At 42.5% G+C, this 11,680-nt stretch overlaps 2 protein-coding genes across 2 annotated transcripts in view; both read left to right on the top strand.

Moving 5' to 3' along the window:
• The window catches only part of LOC306960206 (cGMP-dependent protein kinase 1-like), a 9,750-nt gene extending 1,969 nt beyond the window's left edge, over positions 1–7,781 (top strand). Inside the window, exons 6-20 of the mRNA XM_079552564.1 lie at positions 1,516–1,621; positions 1,701–1,764; positions 1,839–1,916; positions 2,035–2,126; positions 3,077–3,142; positions 3,248–3,322; positions 4,176–4,272; positions 4,353–4,492; positions 4,581–4,670; positions 4,747–4,888; positions 4,963–5,126; positions 6,132–6,254; positions 6,644–6,706; positions 6,780–6,846; positions 6,920–7,781. Coding sequence (XP_079408690.1) covers positions 1,516–1,621; positions 1,701–1,764; positions 1,839–1,916; positions 2,035–2,126; positions 3,077–3,142; positions 3,248–3,322; positions 4,176–4,272; positions 4,353–4,492; positions 4,581–4,670; positions 4,747–4,888; positions 4,963–5,126; positions 6,132–6,254; positions 6,644–6,706; positions 6,780–6,846; positions 6,920–7,018 — 1,466 coding nt within the window. The 3' untranslated portion in view covers positions 7,019–7,781. The remainder of the gene's footprint in view (positions 1–1,515; positions 1,622–1,700; positions 1,765–1,838; positions 1,917–2,034; positions 2,127–3,076; positions 3,143–3,247; positions 3,323–4,175; positions 4,273–4,352; positions 4,493–4,580; positions 4,671–4,746; positions 4,889–4,962; positions 5,127–6,131; positions 6,255–6,643; positions 6,707–6,779; positions 6,847–6,919) is intronic.
• Positions 7,782–8,503: 722 nt separating this feature from the next.
• Positions 8,504–11,431, top strand: stc1l (stanniocalcin 1, like). Its single transcript, XM_079551581.1, has 5 exons — positions 8,504–8,976; positions 9,340–9,482; positions 9,553–9,660; positions 9,738–9,841; positions 10,960–11,431. Exons 1-5 carry the CDS (start codon positions 8,862–8,864, stop codon positions 11,252–11,254), a joined length of 765 nt encoding a protein of 254 aa, XP_079407707.1. The 5' UTR covers positions 8,504–8,861; the 3' UTR covers positions 11,255–11,431.
• The last annotated feature ends 249 nt before the right edge of the window (positions 11,432–11,680 follow it).

Here is an 11,680-nt window from a genome sequence, read left to right on the forward strand (position 1 = left end):
CTTCCTTTGACTTTAGGACTTGGTTTCCGCTCTGACATGCTCTGTTATAGAGAGGTGTGTGTCTTTCCAAATCAAGTCTAATGAATTTAATTTTCTACTTGTGGACTCTGGTCAGTTTGGAGAAGCGTCTCAAGGACGATCAGTGGAAAAGGGTTACAATTTTAATTTCTAATAAATTTGTCAAACAGTCTAACTTTGTCTTTGTGGAGTATTGTGTGTAGATTGATGAGGAAAAACACAAAGCTAATCCATCTTGGAATGAAGCTGTAACTTAGCAAAATGTGGGAAAAGTGTAGGGGTGGAGCCTCGCTAGGCACTGTATATCTGGTGGGCGTTAAGTTATACTTAATTAATCTCCGTAGGGAAATTTGTTCTCTGCATTTGACTGATCCTCCATTCTGCTGGGGCGACCTGAAGGAGCAGTGAGCTGCCAGCGTGGGCCGGCGCCCGGGGACCCACCTCCACGTGTGAAGCCAGCCAAATGGTCAGAAACAGCTGGCTGGAGATTAACCTATTGTACATGTTTTTAGTGGTAGGGGAAACCGGAGCACCCGGAGGAAACCTATGCAAACTCCACACAGACAGGCCCCGTCCAGGTGGGAATTGAACCCGGGACCTTCTAGCGGTGAAGCACAGGCGCTAACAACAGTGTGAGGCTCACTAAAGCAGTGAGGAAGCTTTCTAGATGGGGAGTGAAACATTAGCCTCTCTTTTAAGTCCTGTTGTTTTATTTTAACGTTAGATGGTTGAATTAACCACCTGGATGACTGAGAATCAACATTGTTTTGTAAAATTACGCTATTGATTTGTGATTATTTGTTTCACGTTGAGTTTGGCGCATTGAGGGTTCTGTTTATAATCAAAATGATCCATGCGCTCTATATTGGACCCTATATATCACAATACTGTACCTGAACACTGTGTGAGAAAGTAAGAGTCTTTAGTCGAGTCTGTAAAATCTTTTTCATTTTTTTAATGTCAAAAACAATGAGGAGAAATCAGTTTTTATTTAACAAAACAATGCACAATACGCAATTATATCCCATGAAACAGTTTACCATCTCCACAGAATAACCTGAGACTTTTTGGTCTAAATAATGTACATGTTTAGGAGAAAAGCTATGATATGCTGGAGAAGCATATAGAAGTAATGCTCAACTGACATGTTGGAGGAAGTACATACCAGTTGGAAGTGCTCGATGTTATGACTCCCCCTCACTCCCACTGCACCTCAGAAAAGCAACAGGACAAAAATGCACATTCATTATCAAGACAAACGGGCATAAGGCCTTCTCGAGCTGTTTCACACATACAGGGCGACTGCAAAATGAAACGGCATTTTTACAAAGTGAGACATGAGTCAGTTTCATTGGTTGCAGGTGGCTGTCTAAATAGTTATTGATTGAGCTTTTCGTGTTTTTGTCTGTTTAGTGCGTTAACGGTTTCGAGCAACATCCCTGAAAATGTTGCTCAATAGATAAAGGCACTTTCTTTTGTTTTTTATCTTGTTTTTAGCCTTAACTGATATCAAACTTTGGGCGATTGACCGTCAGATTTTCCAAACCATCATGATGCGGACCGGTCTCATCAAACACTCCCAGTACACTGACTTTCTTCGCAGGTATAGCTTTTTCAAAATGTACTATTAGCTGTGTTATTTCCATACAGTCATAATAAACTCCTCAAATTCGCTCTTTTAGCGTTCCCTGCTTCCAGACTCTACCTGAAGACGTACTCAGTAAACTTGCTGATGCTTTAGAAGAGGTCCCACATCTTATTAAAAAATAGAACAAAATAAAAGCATTTTACCCTGTTGACATATATCTGCTCTCTCATAGACTCATTACAATGACGGCAATTACATTATCCGCCAGGGAGGCACTGGAGACACATTCTTCATCATCAGCGAAGGACAGGTGGGGAAGCAGGGCAGTGGATCTGTCCGCAAACAGGACAGTAATGAGGAAGAGATAACCACTGGCAAAGCTAGACCGACGTCAATCTTAGGGAACAACTTCTTTCTGCTCTGCACAGGTCAAAGTGTCTCAGGAGAACTCGAACGAGGAGCAGGTGACAGAGAAGATGATGTCTAAAGGAGAATGGTTTGGGGAGCAGGCTCTGAAAGGGTGAACTCTCTGATTATATATGTCTTCTTTCATAAACCTCCTCTTTGTGCATTCTCTTGTGTACTCATGCGTGTGATTTTTCTGAAACACTGTGACTGTGAAAGGCCCTGGAGCGTAAACCTCTTCACCCCCACCTGAACCGAGCACATTTTCTCCAGTTTGGCTTAGCCCAAATTTAAAACGCGTCAAAATAGCAACAAAAGCGAAAAGAAAACCAGGATGAAAATGCAACAAAGTGATAAAAAAGTTATGTTGATGTGGTGTTACTCTGACCTATAGGCTGTGAGCTCCAGTCAAGAAGCTTTTAGATTTGGGTAAAGCCAAACGGGAGAAGACATCTCCCCCTGGTGTCTCCCTCCACTCTTGCAGCTTTCCCTGCTCCGACCCGGAGACCCAATGCACACTAATCACGAAGAAGAAGCTAGCAGGCTAACGGGCAAAGCTAACTGCGGGCTAACACCACTTAAACAGTATTTACAGCCAAGTTTGAGTGAGAAAAATGATCTCGATTGTGTAATTGGATGTATCCCTCTGTCCCTTTGTCTTTTCTGTCAGCGTAGTGTTTACTCTCACGGACAATTAATGAGTAAAAAACTGCAACATGCTACAACATTTGCAGTGGCGCTCATGGCCTCTAGTTCTGCTTTAAAGCTGCATTATGCAACTTTTTATGTGAAAAAAGGTTGCATAATGCAGCTGACGAAGCCTCTCACCAGAAAACCTACAAAACAATTGATCTTGGAGCTTTCGAAAGGCCCCTGTGATCGAAAGTAGAGGTGCCATGTGGACCACTCATGCAGCCACTTTGTCACTACGAGGTCAAATACACACAAAATATAAACTTCCGCATAAAAAGTTGCATGATGCAGCTTTAAGGCGGGGGTAAGAGGTTAATATTTGACAAAAGACTGAAATATTATTAATCATTGAGCGCATTGTTTTGTTTGCAGTGAGGACGTGCGCACAGCCAGTGTCACTGCGGTGGGAGATGTCACATGTCTCGTCATCGATCGAGAGTGAGGCGGATTCATTTTATACTTGATACAGTGGTTGGAGAAACAGACAAACCTTTCTATTCAGCATTCATGTGCACGGTGTCAATACAGTGCTTGTGCTCCCAGGTCTTTCAAGCAGCTCATTGGAGGACTGGACAGTGTAAACAACAAACAGTATGACAGCGACGAACTCAAGGCCAAGTGAGTTGCTTTTCAATTGGTAGTAGATGTTATTGCTGCACGATATGAGGAAAAATGGCCGTATTTGACGAGTGTCGGTACATCCCATTAAGTGTAAACACGAATGATTGTGTTGTTGTTGTTGTTGTTGTTTTTTATCACACTGTGTTAAAGCAAGACTTTAAAACATACTAAATCAGGACCAAAAATTAAAAAAATAAACACTAAACTTTTGCATGTTTTTGAATTTACTATAGTTTTTTTTTTTATTATTTTAGGCTGTGTTAGTGTACCTTATTTTCCGGAGTATAAGTCGCACCAGCATTGGCAACTACCTGGACCTGGAGGCGTAGCTACACCGTTGACAAGCCTCTCCCGGCAGCACGTTGTTCAAGCTCCCATTTGCGAACTCGTTCCTCTAGCTGTGGTCATCTAGCTTTTAGCTCACGATTATTTTTGTTTTGTTTTCTTCATTGCAGTAAGAGTAACCTTCGTTTCTTGCTCCCTCAAAACTCTACAGTTTTTTTTTTCATTTTCAGTAAGTAAGTTACTGCTTTCTTTGTCATTGTACAACCGTACAGGAGTAGCAGATACTGGTACACAAGCCTAGAGCGCCCTCCAGTGGCTGTGAAAATAGCAAATGTGAAATTATATATTTTGTATATATATTTATATAAGTCGCACCTGAGTATAAGTTGCACCCCCAGCCAAACTATGAAAAAAAGTGCAACTTATAGTCCGGAAAATACGGTAAATCTCATTGATTGGTGCTCTTGGGAAAGGGATCCGAATTGCAAAATAAGCAGCAAAACCAGGCACACAAGTACTTTAATTTTCATAACTATATTTGATTTGATCTCATTCTGTCTTACAGATTACAGGCAGAGACAGACTTCTTCTCCAGCGTATCCCTCAGTGATTTCAATGTCATCTGCACTCTGGGTGTGGGAGGATTTAGTCGTGTTGAACTGGTAACTGATGGGATACAACGCACCTATTTGACGCCTGGACTGTGGCCACTGGGGAAAATCCGAGTATGTTTTGTGCACAGGTCCAGCTGAAGAAAGACCCAAATCGGTCATTTGCCCTGAAAGTGTTGAAGAAGAGACACATCCTGGACACGAGCCAGCAGGGCCACATCCTGTCAGAGCGCCGCATTATGATCGAGGCTCACAGTCCATTCATTATTAGGTCAGACATTTGAACACAATCAATCAATCGAGTTCTATTCCTAAATCTACTAGGTTTGTCACATCCCTTTTACTTTCTATTTGTTTAGGCTTTACCGAACATTCAGGGATGCCAAATTCCTCTACATGCTGCTGGAGGTGTGTCTGGGGGGAGAGATGTGGACTCTACTGAGAGACAGGTGAGTGTCCTCCTCTCTGGGACTCTCCTCAGTGACAGCGTGGAGTCATTAATTTTGGTATTCACCTTCATCACAGGGGTTCATTTGACGACAGCACCACCCGCTTCTACACAGGCTGCGTTATCGAGGCGCTGGCCTTTCTGCACCCCAGGGGCATCATATACAGAGACCTGAAGCCAGAAAACATTATCATGGACCACAGGGGATACGCCAAACTAGTGCGAACAGCTTGTCTATCATGCACTGTGCACGTGTTTATTTGGGTTGGTAACTTGACCTTTATTTCCCCCAGACAGACTTTGGTTTTGCAAAGAAAGTAGGCTTAGGTAAAAAGACGTGGACGTTCTGTGGAACCCCGGAGTATGTCGCACCTGAGATCATCCTGAACAAAGGGCATGACAGCTCGGCCGACTGCTGGTCTTTAGGGATACTTATCTTCGAGCTGCTCAGTGGAAGGTATAGACAATTTATCTTTCATGTTGGTTAACCTCTTAACCCCTGCCTGAACCGAGCTCATTTTCTACGGTTCAGCTTTACCCAAATCTAAAAGCTTGTTGAGTCAAAATTGTGGCCATACCGCCTTGGCTATACCCAATCCCGTCAGACCTTGGAAGCTAAGCAGGGAAGGGCCTGGCAGGACTTGGATGGGAGACCGTTTGGGAACACCAGGAAGCCTAGCAAATTGTTTGTTTGTGTACTTTAATGTCCCCGTAGGGAAATTGGTCCTCTGCATTTAACCCATCCTTCGATGCCTCTGGGGCAACTCGTAAGGAGCAGTGGTCCACGGCAGTGCCGCGCCCGGGGACCCATCTCCATGATGTGGAGCCAGGCTGATGGTCAGAATCACCTGGCTGCACATGTTTTTAGTGGTAGGGGAAACCGGAGTACCCGGAGGAAACCTACGCAGACACGGGGAGAACATGCAAACTCCGCACATAAAGGCCCTGTCCTGGTGGGAATCGAACCCGTGACCTTTTAGCTGTGAAGCGCTAACCGCTGCGCTACCGTGCCGCCTTCAGTGCATGAGTGAGTGGTGGTCGGAGGGGCCGATGGCGCAGACTGGTTGCCTCCATTCCATCAGTCTACCCCAGGGCAGCTGTGGCTACAATAGTAGCTTACCACCACAGAGTATGGAGTGAATGAATAGTGCAATGTAAAGGGTCTTTGAGTGGCAAAAACGAGACGTAAGCAAGGATGAAAACACAACGAAAAATAATGAAAAACATTGCAACAATGTGACAAAAACGTGACAACAACACAAGGAAAGATCTTAGCTTTGTAGTATAAGGCGCTACAGTAGCCTACCTACAGGTCCGCATCAACTCATCTAAGCTCAGGTAGGAACATATCTCAGTATGGAAAAACTGAACTATTCCTTTAAGGGTCAAAATTCCACTTTGCTGTGTTTCGCAGTGGTTACTTTGAAGTGGACATCACTTGATAATCATCGTATTTTGCTAGTCCTCCCTTTTCAGGCTCAGACCCCATGAAGACCTACAACATCATTCTCAGAGGAATCGACATGATTGAATTCCCCAAAAAGATCACAAAGAGTGCTGCTAACCTCATCAAACGATTATGCAGGTAAGACTTTTTGTAACAATGAAAATATTAAAATATTAACAAAGGCATTCACAATAGAACAACATTTCTGCTGTTATCACATTTTCAAGTTGAGACATTGGAGCAAAGTGTTGAAGTTTTCAGGGATAGGACTGAATAGGTGAATGAGCAATACTTAGATTGTTATGAAAATGTCATTATGCTGTAAAGGAAGTATTCATTAGCATTGCTGGCTCTTTAGCCGCTCTTGACGCTCTTGAAAATGCCCAGTTTTCTTTTTACAAGTGACAGTGATGGTGTAGAAGTTGCAGGTCAAAATTTTTAAATAGTTTTCTATACTTTACACAACATTGCAAGTTTGCCAGAATTAGAACGTCAGAAAACTGATTCACTTTGTATGTGTTTCAAAGAGACAACCCGTCAGAGCGACTGGGCAACCAGAAAAACGGCATCAAAGACATTCAGAAACACAAGTGAGATTCTGGTGTTTTTTATTCTTTTCTGCTCACTTTTGCTGTCATGGTAACAGCGTATTCTGCCCTTCAGGTGGTTCGAGGGCTTCAACTGGGAAGGCCTTCGTCAGGGAACAATAGACTCTCCATTTACGCCGACAGTGGGTGTCCTTGAGTGTCCCAAAGGTCCTCTATTGAGGGACAGCGTAATTAATGATGTGTTTTCTCATGCAGCTGGACGGGCCAGTTGACAACAGCAACTTCGACTTTTTCCCCGAGGACACTGAAGAGCCTCCTCCTGATGAAGAGTCCGGCTGGGACACGGAGTTTTAACTGACCAGACTATTCATCAGAGTTTTTCTTCAGACGTTACAGATTCTTTGACTTTTATGGAGGACCAAGACTGCCTCATATTAATTTGCCTCAAGTCTCACATGTGACTCACAGGTGACAAGATATTTTTGGGAAAACATACAATTTTAACTTCATCTCCGCTCCGGCCATGGTTTATGTATCCTGTGTTAAATATGTGGTTTTGATCACTTCCTGTGAAACCACTTCCACTTTTATGAATTAAGACAGAGGGTGTTGTTACCACAAGAATAGAAAAAAAACAACCTTTCCGTTTCCTGTTTTGGCTTTTTTTTAGACTGTTTATTGAACTGTTGAGGCGGTCTGTGGTGACTACAATACTGTAATTAAGTCAGATTGCTATGTTTTAGGAGGTACTTTAGAGTAATTGGCACATGCAGTTCCATGTGCACAGAGCATTGTGTGACCATCATCCGTTTTATTTTGCGGATGGACAATGATTAGGCAGCATTTAATTGAATACCTGTTGTTTTTCTCTGAGCAGTGTGAACGTGCAGTGGGGAGAGTATAATAAAAAGTAAAACATACTGGGTGCACGATGCTTATCAGTTCCTATTTGACCTCTGTGGTGACGTCTCCTGACTTCTCCAAGGGTCACTGGGTTCCTGTGATAAACAATGCCAAGATGGAAACACAACCACCTTCACTACTGAGACCCAGCGGAGATAAGACACGCAGATTTTTTTCCATGTCTTAAGCAGCATTTGTGCACTGGAACTGTGATCTGGAGATTGATTATTTAAAAGTCTGTTTTATTTTTGTATAAGGACCCACTATATCCAATGAGGTATATGAAGAAGCAATGCAGAAAATCTTTAAATAAAATAAACATTAACACAGTTATGGTGGAAAAATGTTTGACCTTGATATGTTCACAGTAAAAAAATAATAGAAAAAATAGAAAGCAATAGAAAAGAAAATAACATTTTAGGAGAGAAAGGTTGGTAGTTGACTTCCCTTTACTTATGTACAACAAACGTTTTGTATTGATGTGCAAAGGAAAAAATGCTAAACTCCCCCCAAATAAAACGCAGCACCAAGTTGGACACTTGTGTATAAAATCTGCAGTTCCATGTAGCTAACGTCATTAAAACAAAATATGATAGAATGGGGATAAATCTTTGACTGCATTTCTGCTCAATGGCATTATTACTATTAGTTCATATTTTGCCAAAAGTAACTCAGAGTAGTGAAACTCAGCTACTGTTACGAAACCTTAATATGGAATACAAACCTATTACATTTTTAAAGCTGTAACTACAAATATACAAAGTAACTTGCCCAACACTGATGAAGACACACAGCAGTATGTGGAGTGATGAGGACCTTTGGGGCCATTGAGCGTTTTGCTGTCATCCACTTGCTCTGCCCCTCACCACAGGACAAACTCAAACGTGACTGGAATAGCAATAGAAGCGTGAGTAACAACATGTTTCCCACTCAGCTACTTTTAGACTGATTAATGATCTTATCTTTATCTTGATGCTTATTGATCCCACTACAGGATCTCACAGCTCTAGGTCGTTGAGGTAACATTGCAGGCTACATTCTATAGTTAACCTGTGCGCGCATGTCTCATTGGAAACCCCTGTGTTTCCGGACTCTGGTATGTGGAAATGCTCAATTAGCTGTATGTGTTAATTACTGTATGAATAAACCATTAACAGGCTCTGCGGAAACAGCCTGTGATTGGACAGCGCCGAGGAGGCTTCAGATAAATGCGCGCAGAGCAGCGGCAGCAGGAGAGGCGAGGGACGACTGCACACCTTCAACACTTTACTGAGGCGAGTGTTTACCCGACAGCATGCAGGCCACCTTCACTTTGCTCCTCGTCTGCGCCCTGAGCCTCGCCACCGGCTTCGAGATACTACAGGAGGAGGCTGCCCCGCGCCGAGCTCGCTTTTCCGCCAACAGCCCGAGTGAGTCAACTTTCCACCAACTCTAGAGTCAGATCTTTTTTTTGTAAATATTTGATAAACGTGACGTCGTCCTTAGATATGACGCAAATATGTTGTAATGCTGATTTATTCACATTAGCATAAGCATTTTGTATGTTGTGGAGGTTAGTTGTTTACATTTCTCTACGGGGACAATACGCACACTTTAGCCTTAGCTTTCAAATGAGGAATGGCATGCGCACATACAGGGAAACTTGTGCTTGTGTCCTCATATGCAGCTGAAGCCGACCCAAGTTCAAATAAACTTATATTGCATTGTCATTAAACAGGTCTTTGTGATGTATTGAAATATGTTCTCGATCTCAAATGTTTTGTGTTTTTCAGCCGATGTGGCCAGATGTTTGAATGGAGCGGTGGCTGTTGGATGTGGATTTTTCTCTTGTCTCGAAAACTCCACCTGCGACACTGATGGCATGCACGAAATCTGCGAGCTGTTCCTCCACACAGCGGCTACATTCAACACCGAGGTCCGGCCGCCAATGATGTTTACAATAATATGTAATCAGTGTCTGATCAGCATCATGCTATGTACCACAGGGTAAAACATTTGTCAAGAAAAGCCTGCACTGCATCGTCCAAGGCATCAATGCTAAAGTATTTCAGACCATTCGCCGCTGCAACATCTTTCAAAGAATGATTGCAGAGGTATGTGAAAATACAGAAGTTTAACTATGTTCAATGTTTTAGATTTTCATATCTGTTTTTCTCTCATATGTCTAAAGGTGCAAGAAGAATGTTACAGCAGTCTGGACATTTGCACAGTGGCCCGTACGAACCCTGATGCTATTGGAGAGGTGGTGCAGGTACCGGCTCACTTTCCAAACAGGTAAGCGCCAATAACATGAGTGTGACACTAAATTATTTTTATATCCATAGCATAATATACAGAGGTCGATGTCAGAGTAGTTTTACCATTCAGTACTTTCTATTTTTTCTATTCTGAAGTATCTATTTATATTCATGAAGTACCTAAGTGGAAAAAGAATTTATCATTGTACAACAACTGTACCACAAAATCTTTCCATTTGACCCTGATGGTCAGAATCACTTGGCTGGTATTTTTCTAGTACAGTAACTCTTCCTCTGATATTAGATATTACTGTATATCCTGCTACTTCAGTTTGAAGGAATAGGCCAACCTTTTTCCATCAACTCGTCTAAGCTCAGGTAAGATCTTAGACGAGTTGATGTGTAGCTGTCTGGTCTTTACGCGTCACGTAAACAGAGCACAGACGGCGTTAGCAAAAGCTTCTCCTCCTCTGTTGACCCAAACAGGAGTGAAGTTAGAAGCGACCAAGCTCTTCCACATTTTCCCTATTTAAATACAGTTACATGAGCCTTTACGCGATCCAAATATAGCGATTTTCTAAGCGGGTAAAAAGGGGAACTGTATTGCAAGACATAATAAGACCAGGAGCACTTCGATGTCTGCGCAGTTAAGTCTAAGATCCTTAGATATTACGACGCCTGTTATAATTTTGTGTGACTGCACTTGGATTGTGTAAAGGCTCATGTAACAGTATTTAAATAGGGAAAACGTGGAAGGGCTTGTTGCTTCTAACTTCACCTCCGTTTGGGTCCATGGAGGAGAGGCTTTTGCTAACACGGTCTGCGCTCTGTTTACGTGACTGTATTTAAAAACGGTAGCCTGTGTCTTTAATTCTGCTTTCTCACTTCACGCCAGCAGATGGCAGTAACACATATAGAAATGTTTCAGTTAGGAGCTGTGAAGGAAAAGAGGCAGTAAAATGAAAAGAAAGTACTGTCACTTTATATTACCATTACTTTAAGTAAACCCAAGCTACGTAACAGTTTGCCAAGTGAGTAATTGTTTAATGTCTACATGTCTGAAAGTACCTACTGCTGGTTGGACTACAATTCATGACCAATTTGTTCCTTTAACGGTTGCAGTAATAACGCAATACAACATTGCCCTCTGTGCAGGTACTACAGCACTCTACTGCAGACTCTCCAGGCTTGTGATGAACAGACTGTGGACACAGTGAGAGCTGGAGTCCTGTCCCATTTAGGTCCAGACATGGAGACTTTTCTGCAGCTGGTGCAAAACAAGCCCTGTCCCGCTGGCTCGAACTCGGCCACTTACAACAACCCCTCCAGCTGGAGGAACATGCCTGTGTTCAACATCCAGCCCGGCTTCAGGAGCCGAGACCCCACTCACCTGTTCGCCAGGAAGAGGTCTCTGGACGACAGCGATGCACAGGCCCTTGAGCAGAACTAAAGGCACAGCTGAAAACACATGTTCACGTCAGCACACTGACATGCTTTGATGCTTTGTGTTTGTGTTACAGATGTTGAAAAGGCTATGATTTTCTTGATATTTATGTTAATTTATATGAAACAATGAGTGACCCTGTCCCATGATATATTTTATTCAAGAGTATAAAGACCGTTTATTGTGAAGAGATAAGGAGATACTTTCATGCTGGTCATGGAAGTCTTTGTATCTCATTTAAATTAAATAGTCCTACATTATGCAAGTAAAGTAAGTTCATTGATGTTTTATTGATTTGATGTGAAAATAAAGTTGCATGTCTGACGTGACTGACTTATGTATCAATGCAACACAACTGGCAACCAGAAACAAGTGTTAGTGAATGTTCTGCAGTGGAGAAATAACTGTTTTAATCCTCATCCTTATGCAAAC

The sequence above is a fragment of the Gobius niger genome (genome assembly GCF_951799975.1).
Source record: "Gobius niger genome assembly, chromosome: 2".
Lineage (NCBI taxonomy): Eukaryota > Metazoa > Chordata > Actinopteri > Gobiiformes > Gobiidae > Gobius > Gobius niger.

Excerpts from the sequence above, each read along its gene's own strand:
- stc1l (XM_079551581.1), top strand. The coding sequence starts at position 8,862 with ATGCAGGCCACCTTCACTTTGCTCCTCGTCTGCGCCCTGAGCCTCGCC. Across the intron at positions 9,661-9,737 it reads TTCAAAGAATGATTGCAGAG|GTGCAAGAAGAATGTTACAG; the intron begins GTATGTGAAAAT and ends ATATGTCTAAAG. Across the intron at positions 9,842-10,959 it reads CCGGCTCACTTTCCAAACAG|GTACTACAGCACTCTACTGC; the intron begins GTAAGCGCCAAT and ends CCCTCTGTGCAG.